Source organism: Hippocampus zosterae, chromosome 13 (assembly GCF_025434085.1).
Source record: "Hippocampus zosterae strain Florida chromosome 13, ASM2543408v3, whole genome shotgun sequence".
Taxonomy (NCBI): domain Eukaryota; kingdom Metazoa; phylum Chordata; class Actinopteri; order Syngnathiformes; family Syngnathidae; genus Hippocampus; species Hippocampus zosterae.
The window spans coordinates 4,198,498-4,220,537 of NC_067463.1; the positions used below are offsets into that span (position 1 = coordinate 4,198,498).

Genomic DNA, 22,040 nt, shown 5'->3' on the forward strand with positions numbered 1-22,040 from the left:
AACATCCTGTTTGTCTTACAGGCTCGGGCGGCCGGCCGCAAGTTAAAACTTGTATGAAGCGGTGGGTTGACGATCCACACGCATCAACGGCAACCAGCAAAAAGAAAATGACTCTGAAAATAGCGTTCACACATAGAGCAAAACTAAAAAAATATTTCCAGAGATTCCCTCAACTTGGCATGTATACGACGGCAGTAGCGTTGTCCCCCACCCACCCCGCCCCCACTTGGGAAGAAGCATGGCAGAATGCGGACAGGGTATTTTAAGAGTGGAGCAGTGCAGCGCAAGAGAGCATTGGCGTGTCTCCGGCCTTGATGAAAACAATCCACTTGGCATTGTAGAGACCATCTTCCTGTTCAATTATCCAACAAAACGTTGGAGTCACCTTTTAGCTTCGAGGGGCTCTGAAGAGTTTGCAAACACGTGCTGTGGATTACACGAAGGTACTGGCCTCACCAAACACGTGAGCCGTGACGGACAGTCTGCTCGAGGTGAGCACAAGGGTGGGGGGACACACCGATGCACAACTTTAGGGTTCCTCTTCAGCACTAAGAAAAGGAAACGCATGCGGTTTGACATACACTGTGAGTCAGAAGAAATGGTTCGAGATGTGCGTAAGAAAATTGTTTTTTGTGTGTTCACGACTAACAAGTCGGGGAGGTATTTATCTCCTTAATCAATTAAAAAAAATGCAAACAACCAAATTGACAACAACTTGCCACTCAACAAATGAACTGAATAGCACCCCAAAATTCTGAATCCACCAAACCAACCAACAAACTGAATGACTAACCATCCAAATGTCCAATAAGAGACGTGCGCAGCAATGCATGTACATATGCGTGAGTCGAATGAGTTAGAGAAAAAAAACAAAAACAAAAGATTTTTTAAAAAATCGGGCCAGCAAACAAACTAGCATACATTGAAAATTTCTGTGCGGTACAAAAGTCTAACTGTAAACCTTTCAAACTTGCAGGGATTGTTTAAAAGACTTTAAAGCCTTACGTGACAAAATGGCAGGTGCACTTTGTGCCAAGTTTAACAACCAGGGAATTTATAGGCTTGAACGTCGGCATAAAAAAAAAAGAAAAAAGGAGATGGATTCACAGTTTTTACTCACGATTCCTCAACCAATCCACCAAACAACCAACAAACGTTTTTTTTGGGGGGGGGGGTTGTAAGTACTTGAAATTTCTAACTAGGCTATCATAGTGATTTTTTTTTCTTCACAAAGTGCTCCGAACTATCTATCAGTCAAGTGTAACACCTCTACCACCAGCAATGGAGCTACGGCGGGTCAGCAAAACGTTTTGGCAGTATAAAATATTGCAGTGTATGGAGCGTTGCAATTGACTTTGAACCAATTGTTAATCTAGAACAAATCTTAACCACACACCGTGCTGGAATCCAGAGCAGGGTGTGCCCATAAAACTTGTTAATTTTTTTATGGTCCAGCTTGATTTTGTGTTATTTGCCCCTTGGAAACTGTTTGGAAATAAGTAAGGCCTTTACTCTTGTCAGACACAGAGTGGAAACTTGATCAGCTCCCACTAATGGCACAAATATGTTTTCACAACATGATAAAGAACCCGGACACACCTTGACAAAGCGGAGACACCGCTTCTTACAAGACATGATATGACGTGAGGTCACACGGCAAAGTGACTCTGTCAGTTTGTTGAGGTACAGCATAAACCTCGTAACGACACGTAAGGACAACACGTTAACATTTTAAATGAGCAACTGCTAAATAACAATCAAACCATTTTCTATACGGCTCAGTCTCATTTTGGACTTTATCACAGCTGACTTTGGTCAAAACATTTTGGTAAATATTTTTTTTCCATTGAACGCACTCTGTAGGTAAATTAGTAAATGCTAATTATATACAGTATATATTCAATTTTCTCAATAAAATCACTATGTAAAACAGAAGCGCCAAATTGTCAGAAAGCAAATAGCTATGTCTCTGCTGCTCCGCACTTTGTAAAGTAATATCTGAAGGGAAACCGACTGTGTTAGCCATGCTAGTTAGCTGCCTCGATAGCAAGGCCAGAGTATATATGACAGCAATTGTCTCTTCGCTTTGTGAAGTAATGTCAGGGCAAAAAACGACTGACGTTAGCCATGTTAGTTAGCTGTCTCGGTAGCAAGGCCAGTGTATATGACATTGTCTCCTCGCTTTGTGAAGTAACGTCAGAGATAAAACAGACTGGTATTAGCCATGCGAATTAGCTGCCTCGATAGCGAGTCCACAGTATATATATATGACATGAATTGTCTCTTCATTTTGTTAAGTAACGTGAGAGCGACAACAGACTGGTGTTAGCCGTACTAGCTAGGCCACAATATTTATGACATCAATTGGAGACAGGTTAAAAAAAATTTATGCTTACAACTAAGAGTCAAATTTATATTTGAGATTAATGTAAGATGGGTGGCATTCTACTGTGCAATGGCGCGGATCGAGCCCGCGGCCACAGCGCGATGATGCAAGCCTCGCGCGTGGCTAGCAGATTGAAGGGCGGAGGGTTCACACAGGCCATTATGAGGACAAGCTGTGCGGACTTCATGACATAAAACACAAGGAATGAAAGCATGAGACGCCGGCATTAATCAACAACAGGCAGCGTTCAGAGAAGCAAAAGTGAGTTTGTGTCCCTGATTAAAGAAAAAAAAAGTTATCCCAAAATGTCAAATTCACCCAGAAAGTTGTCTTTATACCAATGAGACAGAATCACCACCAAAAAAAAAACACGCGTACCTGGACATACTTGAGTCCAAGGACTTTTTGCGGGGGGTTTGAGGGCCATTTTGAAGCAAAACTGGGAACTGTAAAAGTTGGCTGGTTGCTCTACAGAAAGGAAGAGACCCCCACTCTGTCGGCTCAAGGCGATGAGTCATGAGTTGACTCCACCTTGCAGCCAGCTGATGTTACAGGCATGCTTTTCTTTTCTGTGACCAGCCTGGAAAGTATGGAAACAAACAGGCTCGGTTGTGTCACATCAACACATGTACCCCCTACTCAGGGAAAGAGGTGTGCAGTGCACAGGCAAGTGCACAGAAGCGTTTCTTGTTTTCCAAATCCATAGTGTGCTCCCCCCTACAGGAGTTTAGTCTCGGTCCCCCCCCTCCCCCGCAACCCTCCACCTCATTTGCCAAAACGAGCTGCTGTAAAAGGTGACCCAGCAGACTCCCATTCTGTATCGACCTGCTGGCCACCGTTTTTTTTTCTCTCACTTGGATGGTGTTGCATCTGTTCTGTTTCATTGCACCCTGTAGTGAAGTGGATCTTAATCTGGGTTTGATCGAAACCCAGGGGTTCGGTGAATCGGTCTCAGGGGTTCGACGGAGCCTCTGCCATGGAGATTAAGACACATCCGAATCAGCGCTTTGTTACAGCTGCAGCTGTTGTGAAAGCGCTGTATAAATCAGGATGTATTGTAACATGTGACTGTTGTGAGAGTACGTACAAAAAAAATATTTAGTTATCTCTCGAAATGTTTACTTTTTTCTGTTTTTAAAACAGGCGGGGGGAGTTGTATCTTGAATTTGTAAAAATATATATATTTTTCACTCATAAAGGGTTCGGTGAACATGCATATTAACTGGTTGGGTTCGGTACCTCGAAGAAGGTTAAGAACCACTGCTATAGTTTGACAACGACAAAGAAGCTATTCTGATTCCGAAACAAATGTGGTGCATGTTTAGGGAGAATAAAACAATTCACATGACATTAAAAATTCAAGTCTTCGTTTGTCTAGGGTGTGTTCGCTACACGGGTGATTGGCACTCCAGACCAAGTCAGGCCACTAGGTCATAAATATCCAAAAGTCAAATGAAAACCATTGAGTACTGCATCAACTGCAATTTATTTCACTCTTTCGCTTTAGGACGTGGCTGCGATTGTTGTCTTGAGAGCAGCGCATCAAGAGTTGATTCAAATGCTTCCCAGAAAACAAAGCAGAAAGGGAAAGTCCAAGTTTTAAGCACTGAAGATGTCCTCTTGGTATCCGCCCGACGCGCCCTGTTTGTTTTGCTTGCTCCACTCCCGTCGGTCGCAGCTCACCTTCCCCCGGACGTTGAAAGAGCAGCAAGCACGCTTTGCTTTTCCACAGCCCCTTCCTGTTTCAATTTGCCGTCTTTTCCAGTCCAACAAATGCTGATCCGCTGCGCACCCCCTTGCCCTCCGACGTTTGCCCTTACCGCAGCCTTGCTCAGAGATCATAACCCCCCCTCCCCCCACAATCCCGTTATCCCTTGCCCACCGAGGATGCATTAGTGCATCTGATACTTCCTGATTCTCAAAACAAGCCTGGGGAGTGAGGTCATGCTGGAAGGCCTCCCGGCAACAATGATGTTGATCATGTGGCTGGTCGCAGATGTGCATCTCTTTCTCGTTTTGTTTTTTTAAATTTATTTACGGCAACAGCGATCACTCCACCGACAACGGTGGCGTCCTTCCTATACGATGCTCAAAAGTGCAATTTTGTCGTCTTGTTGTTTCTCCGGTCCGAGATGAAAACCTCTACCGTGAGGCTAATGCAAGTTTAATGAAAGGCTGTGTGATGTGGCTCTTTGGCACGAGTCGCGAGGTGATTTTTTTTCGTGAAGCGGAGCGGGCCAAATCACACGGAGGCCGACTATTCTTTAAAACCCAGACCCTCGCAAAGTCTAGGGAGACCGGCAGCGAGTGGCGCAAGCAAGTCCGGCTGCGGAAATGACGATGAGATTTTTTGAACTCCCAGGTAATTCTAGTAGAGGGACCAAGAGGTCAAACGCAAATAAGGCCTTCAGTCAGATACGCTCATACTTTTTCCAGGATGACAAACCATCAATCGACATGTTTCCTAAGGGCAACAGTTACAGACAGGACATGGTTCCTGAGGAGGAAAGCTCAAGAAATAGAAGCCCATCTGATTGTTGCTCCTCTTGTGGACACTTCCATGTCACGGCTCTTGGCCTCCCCTGGTATCCCCGATGCCAAGTTTCCTTTCCAAAACCCAAGGACTTTCCGTAGCGGGACATCCTCCCAGCTGAGGGAATGGAAGGGAGTCGCTGAGTGAGAGACGTCACACGATCGCAAATGTTTTGAGGTCAGAAACGTGAGCAGTTTTTTTTTTTTAACTGCAACACATACCTTGAAAAAGAGAGGACGTCCTAAAGATTCGAGTTTATTTTCGGGGATTTATTCCTCAATAGGTAGTAGTTTACATCCTAAAAAGTAAGTTGTGTCCTGAAACTCAGCTAATTTGGGGACTGTGGAACAACCAGAGGTCAGCTATGGGAAGTTAAGCTGAAGCAACGATAATATGGCGCAACTCAAAGCAGAATGGCACGCATCGTTTTGGGTTCATGTAAAGTACCCCAAGTCGAATTACCAAACTCGAGTTTAACATTGTGGATGCTTTTCAAGGACTGAAAAAGTCACTATAAAAACGTGAGCTAAGTGAAGAAAGGACGGGCTTCCTGGTGAGCCCCTTGGGTGGAGGACAAGAGGTCAAAGTCAGACCTTGCCCGAAAAGTGATGACTCAAGAGAAAACACACACAAAAAAAGAGACAGTTTTAATTCTTACCAAGATTGTTTGATCAAGATATCAAAAGTATCCTTGTCAGCTTTTTTTCTCCATTGGTTTCTAAAATGTTGTTGGTCCTTAATTGCCTTTATATGGACATTCCAGGACACTCTGGGAATCTGGCAGTGGCATTTTAATGTTCCTTAAAAGTTGGATTATTGTTTTATTAGTGTACCGGATCGGCTTCGGTCTGACTGGATCAGAGCTCAGGCAAGAAGCTCCAGAGCCATTGCTTTCTAGAACACTGAGGTCTGGGTTTTTTTTTTTTTTTTGTCTCCATAGTTGGATCATTGATTTATTACTGTTAAATTAGTTTAATTTGGGGTAAAGGTTTAGAGAAGAATCCCGAGAGCGGTTTCCAAGTACCTGATGTAACAGGCGGGAGGTTTTTACAATAGGACGAAGCAGTGACATGGCATCCCGCACGGACAGGTTACAAAATATATATATATATATATATTATATATATAAAATAAAAAAATTACTCGCTGGAAAGCAAAAAAAAAGATTGCAGTGAAAGTGACAATGTGCACTTTCACTGAGTGACTCAGCACCGTCAGTGTCTGGTGTGACACATTAAATTAGCAACATGACTAGTGACTGCCAGCCTTGTGGAATTTTTGAAACAAAAAAAAAAACTAAATAAAACAAGAACTGAGAATTTCAAGCTCCTCTAAAACCCCCCAGAACAAATTAGGCCACGATGGAATCTGTGATTACGGAATTTACGGCGGGTTTGAAAACTCTCTGTGAAATTGAAAGCTATTTGTGGAAAATACGAACTACAGAATGTTACTTACATGTTGTTTTCATCGTCGTGGACAGACCAGCTGTGTTCACACTTCAGGGCGTGACACCCAATTCAGAATATTTTTTTAGGGTTAAATCCTTTTGATGTTCTTGCTCACATGACAAACCAAATTGAGTCGTCTCCTGCAACCTGAACGCATCCGTAATGTGACACGCACCCCCTTAATGCACGACGTCGAGTCACAAACACACAAAAGACGACGACACGTGCAGCCGTGTTTACCGAAGTAAATATGAGCCAAAGCGTCGGGGTTCATTTAACATCTTATGTCGACAGAGGGCGATGCAGGCGGGGTGGGAGGGGGGATTTTTACGGGGGAAAAACGGCAAAGCTTTTCTTTCTCTTCATTTTATGGAGAGGTCCAGTAAAGAGGACGTCACGTAACGGAGATGTTGATTATTTTATAACCACAATGTTCCACAATATTTTGGTTTTGCAAATGATTTCCCAAAGGAAATGTTCCTTAATTAGTCCATTCATTTTTTATAACTGATCATTTTAGGTCTCTTATTTATTTATTTTAAAACACCCACGGAAAATCAACTTTCAGGCCGCAGAATCAAGATTCGCTCTACTTTTTTTTTTAAACACCCACGGAAAATCAACTTTCAGGCCACAGAATCAAGATTTGCTCTCCGTAGAATAAGGATTGTTCTGCGTGGATGCAACACTTTTTCTCTGCAGATTCTCAAGGGGATTAATGAAGAGATTGGACAAAAAAAAAAAGCAACCGGTCACTATTCTACTGCCCACACTGTTCTTCTCATGAATAATGTTACATTTGCGCGATTTAGGTTGGATTTGTTCGGGGGGCGGTGGGTCAAAGGATGAGGGATGAGTAAAAGGCGAAACAAAAGGGCCGAGGAGATATATTGGTAGTGACTCAAGATATACGATTTTACTCTCAATTGAAATCAATTTCTCCAGAACCCTTCATGTGACTTTCAAAATGTTTTAAACTCAGATTGAATCGGCTATTCTAACCAGATTCAGCATTTTGTCAGTCTGTCATTTTTGTGAAATCTTTTGTTTTTCGTTGTCTGGTTGGGGGCAAGGGGGCTTTAAGATCAGGGATTGGCGTTAATATTTGCCATCTGTAGACTTGTGAAGGCCGTTGAGACTCTTTTGTGACTAAGAGTGATAGCGCTAACAAATAAACTTGACTTGTCACGTTGTTATTTAAATGCTTGTCGCATGGTGAACGCTGCAGTGTCAACCAAAAAGGTGGGGAAAACGAGTCTCGGTCAGTCATGACAGTTGATTCATCACATTCTAGGAGGGGTGTAAGGGGTTTGAAGGCGGGGGTGGGGCTAACCCCGGGTAACTTTTTATAGGTGTACTAGGATGACGTGTAATTGCACATCCACTACACTAGGTGATAGTTGCACTCATTCATTTTTAACAACACATTTCCTATTATTCTGCAATTTACTGGTGAGGCATGACGATACCTTAAGAGTCTTCGTGCAAACGAAACGTCTCGACGCAATCGAAACCCCATCAATTCATTTCACATCAGCCAAACGTACTATCCAGGAATGAAAGGGAGTGTTCTGCAAACCTTATGCATTGCGAGTAGACCTTTCCACAAGACAACCAATAAACTTGAGCCCAGACAGACCACTACAAGTAGACTCACGTTTGGTGGCGTTAATAAGGTTCTTGCCATCTTTGTACAGCTCCTTAATGAACCTGTTGGTTTTGTCCAGCTCCGCTTCGTGAGCCTTAATCTTCTCCCTGAAGCAGGGGCTGTCCAGATAGCATTCGCTGAATTCCAGCGGGTGAAGTCCCATGTCTCCGTCGGCTTCTCGACTTCTTTTGGAGGGGAGGTGGGGGAGGAAAATCCGGGATAAAACCTATACTTTTTGGGTCAGCGGCATAGCTAGTTAGCTTCGGAGCGGCTAATGTCGATTAGCGTGGTTTACTACTTGTATCACGCGCGCGCGAGAGTTGCTCTTTAGTGGTCAAATTTTAAGGGCAAAGAGGAGCTAGCAAAAGCGAGGCGCGGTGTTGTTCAGAAACGGGTCGAATCGGTAGAAGGTCCACACCAGGGCGGTTGTCAGAAAGCTGCCGCGTGCATGTTTTCTTTGCCCTCAATAGACGCACTCCACCTAGCAAAGTGACAGATTGAGAAACTCTGCTGACAACTGAGTGCGTGTAGGTGGCACTTCAACCAAAGAGTGCTCAGCGCTGTTAAGAGAATCTATTCCTTACCACTTCCCCTTTTGCATGGCAACTCAACAAATTGCAATCAAAAAAGCACGGTTGAGATAACACGGTTAAAAAAACAAAAAAGAACACTAGTGGTAGCCTTATTAATGTTCAAGCTTCTAACCTAAGTCACTTGTTCAAATAGCCTCGTATCTTATGGGCTGGCTAATATTGTGACGTCGTGAAAAAATTGAACACTCTTGGTCTCGTCGAGGAGCATTAGGGCATCCAAATCCGCCCCCAGTTTCACCCTATACTCGCGCATTTATCTATTTAGTTATCGAGCCATATATCTATTTTCCAATGTGCATTTCCTCACAAGGGTTGTGCTGGAGCCTATCCCAGCTGTCTTTGGGCAGTAGGCGAGAACACCCTGAATAGGTTGCCAGACAGTCAAGTAGCAAGGCACACATGGACGAACAACTCATCCTAGGGACTATTCAGTGTGTTCCATCAACCTGCCATGCATGTTTTATTCATGCCGCGGTGAACCCCCTCCCCGACCCCCCAAGAAAAATCGATTGAGCATGTCAGAAAGGTTATAGGACTGATGTCACAGACAATACATTTCAAATCAAAACTAAACACTACAAGTTTTCCCCTTCACCCCGTACTGGAGATATAGGATCCAAGGATCCTCCACCTCTGTCGTCATGGCCTTCTTGGAGTTGTCTCGTCTTGAAAATTCCACGGCGACAGCTTAGGGGTGATTGAAGATGCTTTTAATGTTCTAGGCCAGGAACTGTGTGATGCTCAGGCGAGAACATTAAAAGCATCCTCAATCACACCTGAGCTTTGTGGTTGTCCTGCCACAGCTCACACCATCTTCTCACACTGAATGAATAAACAATTTTTGTTTTTTTGGAGATGTGCTAGTTGACCGTCTGGCCCAAGATGAAGGGGAAACCCATTATAATTTGGATTGGAAATGTAGCCTTTCAGACATCAGTAATATCAGACATATCTTGTGCATTTTGGTTTAAAATGTGGATGTTCCCTGTGCGAGCTGTAGACTGCTAAAGGTTGTAGAAAGACAGTATTAGCAGTATAATGGTAAGAGTAGGGCAGCCCGGTAGTCCAGTGGTTAGCACGTCGGCTTTACAGTGCAGAGGGTTTGATTCCAGCTCTGGCCTTCCTGTGTGGAGTTTGCATGTTCTCTCCGGGCCTGTGTGGGTTTTCTCCGGGTGCTCCGGTTTCCTCCCCCATTCCAAAAACATGCGTGGCAGGCTGATTGAACACTCTAAATTGTCCCGAGGTGTGAGTGTAAGCGTGGATGGTTGTTCGTCTTTGTGTGCCCTGTGATTGGCTGGCAACCGATTCAGGGTGTCCCCCGCCTACTGCCCGGAGACAGCTGTGATAGGCTCCAGCAGCCCCCGCGACCCTAGTGAGGATCAAGCGGTTCGGAAGATGAATGAATGAATGGTAAGAGTAGTATAGTACTGAAAATACATTTAAGTAATCACTTTAAAAAGTCAATTTTGAGGTTTTTGTGAAACATTGTGAAAAGTAACTGTAATTTGAGGCGCTCTGAATAAAAATGAATGCAATAAATGACCACGAATAAGCTTAAATAGTACAATAAAAGAGCTCAGGATCTCAAGCCAAACACGAATCAACGCGGTCATTGTCATGGCTGTTTCTAATTTTAGTTTTCGAATTGTTTTATGTCTTTGCGAAATAACGTTTTCGACGTTTTTAAAATCGAGGGAGACGACATTTTGAGGCGGAACGGTATTTTCTTAAGTGTTGAACACCCGAGTAGATTTACCGTAAGGACACGGCTAGCTCCATAGTGCCATTAGCTCCGGTTTACAACGCGGCCAGTGTATTTGAATTGAGGGGGGGAAACCTTACGTATTGGTGGTTTCTTTCTGCTTGGTTGGAACCAACTCCGAGATGCCTCCTTAGAGAAGAAGAGCCTTCCGGAGGCTTATCATTAAAGACATATTTTGACGTAAAGCGTGCCCGAAACGTCAGCCAAAACGTCGTTTGTATTGTTTACTTTTTGTTTTGAAACGACAACAAGCACCGCGTTGCAGAGATTACCTGGCTGTGATTTAAACTCTTACGGTGGGTCAACAATAGTGACGCGTGGCGAGTTGCATTTTATTAAATTAATACATGTCAATGACGCATGATTCAGATCATTCGGTGTGGTGTATTTCATTAACACATAACTTGTTATAGAGTACAGTATCCCAATTTTAGAGTACTGTCTGTCAATCTGCCCTTGCTCAAATGTGTCTTCGTCGTGACGCTCCTTGCATACACAAAAACTAATAATAAAATCCCATGATAAAGCAAAACAGCAGCACTACTTGAGCAGTGGTTTGAAAATATTGCCTGAAAAAAACGTTAACATGTCAAGATCAACAACAACATACAATACATGCTGATTTGTAGTGCAACATTCTGAGGTAAACTAATCATACACTGGGTTAAAATTAACATTTTATAAGATTAGTAGCAAAATATCACAATGTTAAAATGGTAATACAATGACGAATATACATTTTGCAAAAATGTTTTTTTTTGTTTAATAGCAACATGTGAAAAATAGAATATTAAAAGAAAAAAGGCGATAAAAAGAATGAGATAAGTTCAATTCATTTTATGGGGCGTGAATGTGATTGTGTTCCGAAATGTCCCATAACCATTCCAGGGGATGCCTAATGCCAGCGCAAAGCCAAAGCACAGTGGCAGGAGAACCCGTAGGCGTCCTCGAGAGGACCCGGCCAGGAATGAACTGCTGGCCAGCTCCTTGGAAAGTGCCCAACAGTGCCTCTTCAGCCAAGACTATGGGCCCGCATTTGTGCACTACCTTGTGGTCCTCAACCTGGCGCCCGAGTTCAAGGACTTTGCCCGGGTAATGTCTGTGAGCACGCTGCAAAAAAAAACTGAGTGGCACTAGTGTTGTCATCATTGCAAAATTCTGACTTTTATACCTCAGTGCCGATACTGAAACACTCATAAAATTCTAGGAGTCCTTCCGCTTCACACTCTTTAAATGGGCCGAGGAGCTGGACTCAGCGGGCCGCATTCAGGACCTCTTTGGCTGCTACGAGCAAGCACTGGAGCTCTTCCCTGCAGATGAGCTCATTCTGAACAGCATGGGCGAGCACCTCTTCAGGTATGAGCTCCTTTATTGATGGTCACGCAACGTAACAGTTTCCACTTTGCGTATGGAAAACGACCACACAGATATATTTTAAATCCCCTGACAGTAGCTCGGGGGGGGTCCAAATCGTATTTTTCGTAGTTCCAGCGTCCCTCACTGGGCCATCATGACGGTGAAACTAAATACCGTAAATGTTTAATCATCTCATTGTGTTCTGACATAGACATCACAAATTGATGGCACGCTAATTTCGAAATCCGAATTCAAGGATAGTAGTTGAATTATTGTTGAAGCCACTGTAAAAAGGGGAACAAAAAATAATCATCACCGTTGTTTATCATTTGTTTACACATAAAAATGGAAGGTTTTTGCACAGATTTTAGCAAGGGGCATGGAATTTGATTAAGATTAAGATTAAGAAAACCTTTATTAGTCTCGCAATGGAGAAATTCCAGATTCACAGCAGCAAAGTTATGAAAGGAAGAAGTAGAACAACAAAAAAATAGGAGCTGCTGGAAAGGCAGCCACTCTCGCGGCGCCATGTTGAAGTCAAAATAACAAAAAAAATAACACAAGACAACACATAGGACAGAGACAGTCGTGCAATCTTCACCACTTTTCTGCATACACTTTGTTGTCTGAAGCAGTTATAGATGAAAGAGGAGAGGATCAAAGTGTCCTTTCACCAGTGGATCAGAGACATCATGCTGAAAAATGTGCACACGTCTGCTACAAGCAAAGTTTTGAAAGCAAACACGAAGCTGTAGCGTCCATTGACGAAAAGAGATTAGTTCACTTCTCCTGTCCCACATAATCCGCTTCAAACTCCAAGCCGCGACTCCCAGCTCCAAATCCGCATCGGCACTCCGCGCCAACGCTCCTTTCTTCTCATCATCGGCTCCTCAAGACCTCCATCCATCCAGCCGCAGACCGTTCAACAGCACCGATCTCTCCGCTGAACAAAGCGGGGCTGTGAAAAATGCTGCCCATTACAGGCGCAAGACACATGCGCCCGGGACTGCCCAGCAACGACAGTCAAATGGCGCCGACATTCCTCCAGTCAAAAACAGTGCTGGTATACCCATGCTGCCGAGAAGGCGCAACCACCAAGCACAGAGTCTCCTCCTTGGTGAATGTCGTGGCCAAAAATGCTGAAAAAGGTCCACATCAAGTCCACACGACGTAACAACAAACACAAAGTGACAAAAGAAACACAAGAACAACAAAAAAAGCAAGGCTCATGAGAGCACTTGCTGACGGCTGCCTACTCGGGCGCCATCTTGACTTCAAAGACACGCATGATTTGCTTTCACGGGCCACATAAAATGATCTCACACCCCCCGGGCCTTGAGTTTGATACCTGAGGCTCGGCTAAATGCTAACAAATAACGTAAAACACCATTGATGAGCTAACGAAAAGCATCTATCTGGCAACGGGTATTTGAACACAACTCATGGAGACAGAAAATGTAATGATACTCACAGGCATATATTCTTTATCCTCTGTAAAAAAAACTCCAAAAAAACAATATTACTGAAGCTTACTGAGCCACTTACTGCAGATGTGAACGTCTACTATATTTCTGTTAGCATGACTGCATTACTCGTATATTTTTCTGAACGCTAACTGATGTGCAATTAGCCAGCTTCGTGAAGAAGTGCTGCCTGTGCCAATGAAAATCCAATGCGACCTATTGGGGATAGCATTTTGTCAACCATTTTTTTAAAACAACTCAGAATGGGCTTCCGAGATGAAGCGGCGGGCCATTTCTTCAAAGCCCTGAAGCTGAAGCCAGACTTCCCGGAGGCCAGGGAGAACTTTTACCGTGTAGCTAACTGGCTGGTGGAGCGCTGGCACTTCCTCATGCTCAATGACCACGGCCGCAACCGTAAATACCAGCAGGCCATCCAGAAGGCGGTGCGCGGCGGCTGCAACACTGTACTGGACATAGGTACTGGCACTGGGATCCTTGGGTGAGATGCGGACGCTCGGGTATGTTTTGTGATTGGGCGCGACTGTGTCGTGCTTCAGCGTTAACGTTACTCCCGACAATTTTCTCCAATGTCAGCATGTGCGCTAAGAAGGCAGGGGCCACCGAGGTTTACGCCTGTGAGCTTTCCAAGACTATGTACGAGCTGGCCTGCGAGGTGGTGGCGGCCAACGGGATGGACGAAGGCACCAAGATCCTCCACATGAAGTCTTTGGAAATGGAAGTGCCGAAGGACATCCCACACAGGTACCGCACAAGGTTCTTGCATTCTGCGAGAATGGGAAAAGCATCGTATTTGAGTTTGTAAATTCGTCACATGACCAAACTCAAAACAGGTGAGCCACGATTTGTCATTCATTGCACATTGGTCGTCCCCACGCACACTCTAACAATGAGATGACCACTGCCACCTACTGTCATGTATGTGAAATTGCAATACATCAAAAATGCATGTTCCCCTTGGGTCACACAAATGCCCCCTCGTTTCGCTTCCAGGGGGCCTGTCCTACCATTTGAGAATTGATCTCATGTAATCTATTAGGGCCTCACAATATATCCAAAAAATATTGTCATTGGGAAAATGCTACATGCAATGTGCGTATTGCAAAGGTGTGCAATAAATTATGACTTTCATATGCGTTGTATGCATTTGTCTCACTTTGACCAATCAGATGCAAACTTAAGTAGGCATTATAATCCAAGAGTAGAACCATATCTCAATAGAGATAAGAAAGAAAAAAAATCTGTCTCTCCAGCCGACCCTCCTCCTAACTCGTCCCCTTTCATTTGCTTTGTTGATCTGCCAGAGTGTCGCTGGTGGTGACAGAGACTGTAGACGCTGGCTTGTTCGGAGAAGGTATCATTGAGAGTCTCATCCACGCCTGGCACCACCTGCTCCTTCCGCCGCAGGTAACGACAAAGGTAGTCATGGAAGGGAGTCGCAATATAATAGATGCTCTCGTTTTCACTGATAAAATACCCACAATCACAATGGAAATGTGCTTTTGATGGCAAAATAATGGATTTAGAAATATCACCATTGCCAGAGTTTTACATTTGACAAACTATTTGCAAGTTATTTAGTAGTAGTAGTATTGAGTAGTGTGTGTGCGTATGTGTCTGTACATTGCGTCAATTCTACATCTAAATATAACTTTTCCAGCTTGATAAATTGAACCGATTGTTTTTATCAGCCCAATCCCTTAAAAATAAAATAACTAAATAATTTGAAAAACAACATTTTTGACGGCAATTGACGTCAGTGGCACTCCCCTTTTGTGAAATGAGCTGCCATCTTGCATTGCTGCATCATAGTCATTTGTGTTGTGTCTTCACACAGAGTGGGGAGACTGCATCCACGGACCCTTCTGCGACCGGGAGGGTCATCCCCGCCAGAGCCACCGTCTTCGCCATGGCTGTGGAGTGCTTGGAGATCCGTCGGCACAATAAGTAAACAAACCGTATTGTTCAGGGATAAACCTCTCAAATGAGCCTGCGATTTGGTTTCGATTTTAAGACATAGAAGAACTAATTTTAAACTGAAGAAGTGGAAACTCTCTCTGTTGGCTGTGCAGCCAATCATTAACATCTATCATTAACATTTTTTGGTCTGTTTTTGGTTTAGGCTTTGCGTGTCGGAAGTGGGCGGTCTGTCATTGGCGGCGGCCGAGCAGCTGCGCAGTCCGGTGAGCTGCAGCACTGAGCCAGATGACTCCATGGAGCCGTACACCACCGAGAGACTCAGCAGGCTGCCGGGAGGCTACACGGCCCTCACTGAGCCGTTCACCGTCCTCCACATCAACTTCAACCACGTGCAGGCGAGCCGACATTTGAACACTTTTCCGGGAGACGGTTTGTGTGTGTGTTTGTGTGGAAGAGCTTGTCTGTAGTTTTAAAAACATCATAGCTCAGATTTTGTCAAGTCTTCTTACAAAGGGGAGAATCCCCACCGTGACCAAGTCATACCGGCAACAATAATAATAATTTGTCCTAATGATATATTTTTCTCATCTAGTTTTGCTTATTTTATCTTCTTCCGAGCCGCTTGATCCTCACTAGAGTCGCGGGGGGTGCTGTCCCAGCTATCTTAGCTATCCCAGCTGTCTTCGGGCAGTAGGCGGGGGACACCCTGAATCGGTTGCCAGCCAATCGCAGGGCACACAGAAATGAACAACCATTCGCACTCACACTCACACCTAGGGACAATTTAGAGTGTTCAATCAGCCTGCCACGCATGTTTTTGGAATGTGGGAGGAAACCGGAGCACCCGGAGAAAACCCACGCAGGCCCGGGGAGAACATGCAAACTCCACACAGGGAGGCCGGAGCTGGAATCGAGCCCGGTACCTCTGCACTGTGAAGCCGACGTGCTAACCACTGGACTACCGGGCCCCCACTGCTTATTTTATAGCTCTGTTAATTTTCAGTTGATCTATTTGCATCCCCCTGTTGCGGTAATCAAAAGTCATGGGGAATAAAAAATATATATATAGATTATTATACAGTGAGCAGTTTTAATTCTTACGGGTTAAAACGATCATTTGAAAATGAATTTAAGAAACTTGCAGTCTAAGAAAAATAGGTAAAAATAAAATAAAGTGTGCAAACCTATTACTATGAGCAATATTAACATACTTGTAAATATACTTACTACTGCCAACAACATTTCCACAAATACTGTAAACATATTCAAGAAAAAAAACATATAGTACTGGTCATCAAATAACCACTGCCTTGAAAGAAATAAAGGAACCTTTTCAGAAATAAGGCCTTAATTATTCTTACAAATACACTTTACTGATGACTGTTGCAAAAGAGCTCTAAAAAATGTCGCGACGCGGTAAGCAACATTGCCATATGCACTTTGTAAATGTATAATATTTGTCACAAATGTTTTGATCAAAAATGGGGCCCCAATAACCACACCAATGAATCATCCTAAACATAATGACTTCACTTGCTTCTCGTGGAAGCAAAACATTTTGCATCATGTTTGGCCTGCCGGGGATTGTCTCATTCATGAGCTCCTTGCAGATTTTATTATGAACAAGTTTATCAGACGAGCACAGACGCTGCGTCGCTCGGCAATTGGAATGCAGACAAGCCGACGTAATTTATTCATCCTTGTCACGCGCTTAACTTGTTTGAAAGGGAATACAAAAGGAATGAACAGTAGCAATGACTGATGAAGTTTTTTTTTTCACAATAGAAGTTTCGCTTGGAAAACTAGCGTCAGACCTAGCTTACTTCATCAGTACAGTAAAAGCAAGACGTAAAATTAAATTAGATTGCATTAAGTTAATTATAACATTTGTAAAGGTGTATAATTTATAATTCCTTCAGTACCTTTAATTGCGACTAGGCGACTGTATTTCACTGTGAATACTTTCCAGGCTATCTCGTTTGACTTTATTTTAGGTTTATTGTCAAAAGACACACTTGTATGAAGGATGTCCAATTTGTTACGTGTATTTTTTTTTTTTGCTCCACCTATACATACTGTATGTAATTTGAACGGTTTTCAGAAAAATGCCCCCACAATAAATATAAGAGGATTCAACCTTTGTGGATTAACAAGATCAAGAAAAAACGGGAAAAAATACAGCCTGGCAAGTAAAAAAGGTTTCTGTAAACATGTACAATTTTTTAAGGGGTAGCCTTTACCCAATGACATAACATGAACATTAAATTCATGCCTGCGCTGTTAATAAATGTTCTTTGATGATGACAATTTGTACCTGTGACCTATTAATTTGCCGAATGTGACCCACTTGGTTTTGCTTTGCCTGTAGGGCTTTTACATCCCAAAGTTGAAGTCAAACATAAGAATATTGTATGTCCTTTGCAGGAGCTGGAAGGTCTGAGCTCCAGGCCGGTGCAGCGGGTGCGCCTACCAGTGGTGCGGGAGGGCGAGCTGGACGCTCTGGCGGTGTGGTTCCAGCTGCACCTGGACGAAGAGAGCAGCCTGTCAACAGGACCCCATGAGGACACCTGCTGGGAGCAAGCCATCTACCCTGAGCACACCACCAAGGGTAAAACAGGAATTTGTTAATTGCACAGCGCCAAATCACCACCAATCTCTTCTCAGTCAAGGAAGAAGAACTCCAAAGGGCAAGGGATGGTGCCAAGTGGTGTCTCACATCAGTCGGGGTTTTGGTGCCCTGTCTCTCCAGCATCCATTACAAGTATTTTAGTCATTAGTCGGTTGTCATAATTTTATTTTGCCAAAATTACGAATTGGCATCAACCTGAAAAAAATTGTTATTGGTCAGCCCTCATAATGTTTTTCACTGGTTTGGAGTGGGTCTTCCAATCTTTACGGACTGATTAAGTTGATCACATAAATCTTTTCATCAAGCATTTCCACCCGGAATCAGAAGAGAATGCCGTTTCTTCACAATAGAACCAAATGTGGTCACGACACTAATGGAGTCAGACGCGCACTTCGTTATCCTCCAGACGGCAGCTGACTTAACTGTCGCCGTCGTCACGGGAATCCGTCAACATTCATGCCCATCAACTCCATCCGCTTCTTCCTGTCCGCTGTTTTTGTGCGCCGTGATCGGCTGTGACGCTCTTTAGCGATCATGAAGTTATCGCTCTCATCTTGACGTGCAGACACGAACAGATGGTATTCCTGAAGGAATCCCACACCACACCTTACCCCGCCCCCTGTCCTTTTGAATCTCATTGCTCTCCTTGTCCTGATCTTTGATTCCACTTCATCTAGAATTCAGTCATCATCATGCCTCAATCAATAGTAGCTTGATTGCTAAAAAAGCCAACCCTCCAAAAAGTACTTTGTATGCTTGCATCACAGCTCGATGTGTTATGCTATCTTAATTTTAATTGTAATTTTCCCGTCAGGTTTTCTCCTAAAAGGCGGCGACGAGCTGATAGTGGAAGTGTCCTGCCGGGACGCCTACCTCAGGCTGTGCAGCGTTTCTGTGCTACGAGCCGGTCAGGAAATCCGTCTCGGCACGTGTCCGGACCCTCGTGACTCCGATGACTTCGTCCCCAACGTGGAAGCGGAGCTGTGCAGTGCCCTGGCATCGCTCCAAACGCGGCAACACCAAGACGTCTGCATGTTGGAGTGCTCGGAAATGGCGCTCTTGAACAATTCCGACTACCATCGGAGCTTTGCCGGCGCCTTGTCCAAACTCATCAGCCGGTTGAAGTCCCAATCTCAAAGTCTGCAGGACCCTTCCGGTGTTCCTTCGCAAGTTGGTGAAGTATGCATTCGTATGGAATTTGATTGAACGAATTTCCAGGGCTTTCAAATCAGGGTCCAGGGACCACCTATTGTTCTTGAGTCCTAACCAATGACTCCTCCCATCTTAGGTTTGACCATTTCAAAGCCCCTCTATGATTGTGGACAAAAAGTGTTCGGGCTGAACGATTCTGAAATATAATCTATTTGCAATGAGTGTGATTTTTCAATGTCCTCTTTCCATGTATTTTTTTTTAACAAACCCAATTAATAATTTGCATTGTCATTTGTAATGGATAGGAACCCTTCACTGCGGACCCTTTGTACATTCTGGATGTGTCGGAGGGCTTTTCCATGCTGTCCCTCATCGCTGCCAGCCACGGTGACGTGAAGGCCTACAGCTCGGTGGAAAAGAGCAAGCAACAGGAAGTGCTGGAACACCTTGCGCGCGCCAATGGCGTTCCGGAGGGCAGCTTGGAGTTTTGGCTCAACCATGGCGAGGATGAGCAGGGTGAGCTACAGAGGCCCTCGCGCGAGAAACTGTGGAGCGCCATCTTCCTGGACTGCGTGGAGACGTGCGGGCTCGTCAGGCAGAAGCTGATGGAGAAGGCGTCCCTGGCTAGGTGAGGCAAGACTTATGCAGTGTGGAGTCAACATTTTCTTATTTTATGACCTCCTGCGACGTTCCTGTTTTGCATTTCCCAAGATGTCTGCTGGAGTGCGGCGGTCGCGTCTTCCCACATAAATTGATGATGTTCGGCGTGCTGGTGGAGTCAGACACGCTGCTGCTGGAGAGTGCCGTCCAGGGCCGCGAGGCCACGCTCGGCTTCGACATCGCACCGTTCATCAATCAGTTCACCGTAAGTCGTCATAAAATGCCTCCCGCAAATAAACACCATCCACTGTCAAGCTATCCACTATCTGTAGCGCCTGTAGTCATTTCATATATCTACTGCGACTGTCTGTGAATTTAGACAATAAACAGCATACCGTACATTTAAATTATTTTGATTGGTTTTTCAGAATGAACAGAAAAAAATGAACATTGCGCTTGTCTTGTAACAGTAAAATCTATGTCTCTCTCTCTCTCTCTCTCTCTCTCTCTCTCTATATATATATATATATATATATATGTATATATATATTGTATATATTTTTGGGTGTGTATGTCGCTCAAAATCTGCATCTCAATTGCCAATGTGTGACACCTGGTGAAGATTTTTTAGCTATTTAAGCCCCTGTAGGCCAAAACTGATGGGGCGACGCTGTCAGCTAATATTGGTTGTTCTACGTAGAGGATAAATACTACCTGAGTGCAAATATTGCCTGCTTACAATATGTTCTTAAAGGCTTAAAGCACAGGTGTCAAAGTCAAGGCCGGGGGCCAGACCCGGCACGCCACGTCATTCTATGCAGCCCACGGATGCAAATCATGTGTGTCAACTTTCATGATCCTTGCAGAAATCTGTACCGAAATGTCAAATTGCCATAGGTAATAAATAATGTTGAGATTTTGCATTGGCCCTCTGAGGAAAGCCGTAACTCTGACATGGCTCGCGACAAAAAAATTGTTTGACACCCCTGGCTTCAAGTAAAAAAAAAATAAAAAAAAAAGCCAATCAATTAAAAGATGGCAACCATCTCAAAAAACTTTTTTCACAAGCCTTTTTCAAAGTGACTGTAAACGACTCAACTACCAATGAGTACTGCATGCTGTGTACCCAGGTCCGTACAACTGTCTCAACCAATCATGTTTTGTGTATCAGGTTCCAGTCCACGTTTTCCTGGATTTTTCCACGTTGGCATGTCGACACCTCAGCGAACCGACTGAGCTCTTTGTTCTGGACCTCATGGACTCTGACGCTAACTACGACGAGAGGGAGGTCCAGGTGAGTTGCTGTACATACAGAAAGACGGAAACAAGTTGAAAGCTATCAGAATAATAATTAGCCAACAGTGTGACACAAAATTATACAAGCAACATGAATAAAGTCCAGTCAAATAAGATCCAAATCAAAGTCGTTTTCTTTACCAAATGGTTTTCTGTACGACCGTTTACTTAGGTCCAGTCGACATTGTCGGGCAGAATCACTGCGGTGCCTTTCTGGTACGACATCCACCTGGATGAGGACACTCGTGTCAGTACGCTGGCCCCGAACTCTCACTGGAAGCAGGCTGCCGTGGTCCTGCAGCGCCCACTTGAGGTCATGGTCGGAGAGACGGTCCGGCTCACCGTCAAGCTCCGCAACAGCAGCATCTCCATCGAGGTGCGGAGAGATGAGTGATGTTGCAACAAAGTGGTTGCATGAATTGTTTTTCAACTGTGCCACTTGGCCTTTTCGCGTTGCGTTCACCTCTGAAAAACTAAGAACAAAAAAAACTACATTTTAATAATAAATACAATTGGGAAAATAAACGAACTGTCTTTTTTATGAACAAACCACCATTTGTTGTTTTATTCGGAAAAAAATAAAGCTACGGAAGGCATTAGAATGAAGGGCCACACTGAAAAGAGCAACAAAAGTGTTTTATTGACCCGTTGCAGCTGCGTCACGTGATCACGCGAGTGCACCACGATGTACGGCCACAGTGAATGAATGCCGACCTGAAGTGGCCGGAAAAACGGGAGCGATTTAGCGACTGCTAAGTTATTTTTGCCCATCTAGCCATGACATCCACCTCTTCAACAGCTGTGTTCACTGTTTTAATCAAATCGCAGAGTTTTTGTTTGACAGCGCACCCCCTTTATCGTTATGCTTTCAATGCCGTATCCGTTTATGCTGGAGCTGATATAAAAGTCGGGACTCAAGCCAGTTTGTTTTTTTTCGCTGGCTGTTCCCTGGGATGAGATGTTACTCTCACACCGGATGTGTGGGGGGGATACCTTGTAATGGCAATAGTAAAAGTTGCTTATGATGCTGACTTTTTTTTTTACACATTTCATCCTATGTTTGTGCAAAGCAACATGCAGTAATTGAATGATTATGAGTAAAATACATGAACAATGATCTACTCACCTTGTAAAAAAACGATCGCTGCAAATCCTCGAAAACTTGGGAGGGCTTGCTCGTCCTTTCAGTTGATTGCTTTTATCCATCGCAGTCTTTAATCTAATTGTTGGGTA

At 44.1% G+C, this 22,040-nt stretch overlaps 2 protein-coding genes across 6 annotated transcripts in view; one reads left to right on the forward strand and one right to left on the reverse strand.

The window, feature by feature from the left end:
* arhgap10 (Rho GTPase activating protein 10) overlaps window positions 1-8,783 on the reverse strand; it is a 45,787-nt gene extending 37,004 nt beyond the window's left edge. Inside the window, exon 1 of one of the 4 annotated variants that reach the window (XM_052083651.1) lies at window positions 8,028-8,783. In XM_052083651.1, coding sequence (XP_051939611.1) covers window positions 8,028-8,181 — 154 coding nt within the window. In that variant the 5' untranslated portion in view covers window positions 8,182-8,783. The remainder of the gene's footprint in view (window positions 1-8,027) is intronic. The other 3 variants (XM_052083650.1, XM_052083649.1, XM_052083652.1) reach the window with 3 other exon arrangements.
* A 1,572-nt stretch (window positions 8,784-10,355) lies between these two features.
* prmt9 (protein arginine methyltransferase 9) lies at window positions 10,356-21,725 on the forward strand. 2 transcript variants are annotated; one of them, XM_052083630.1, is made up of 14 exons: window positions 10,356-10,669; window positions 11,262-11,465; window positions 11,581-11,729; window positions 13,455-13,691; window positions 13,787-13,954; window positions 14,515-14,617; window positions 15,048-15,157; window positions 15,333-15,525; window positions 17,555-17,738; window positions 18,574-18,938; window positions 19,217-19,539; window positions 19,623-19,776; window positions 20,683-20,805; window positions 20,980-21,725. In XM_052083630.1, exons 2-14 carry the CDS (start codon window positions 11,265-11,267, stop codon window positions 21,199-21,201), a joined length of 2,532 nt encoding a protein of 843 aa, XP_051939590.1. In that variant the 5' UTR covers window positions 10,356-10,669; window positions 11,262-11,264; the 3' UTR covers window positions 21,202-21,725. The 2 variants fall into 2 exon arrangements, with proteins under 2 accessions (XP_051939590.1, XP_051939591.1); XM_052083631.1 differs by having other exon boundaries at window positions 18,574-18,929.
* The last annotated feature ends 315 nt before the right edge of the window (window positions 21,726-22,040 follow it).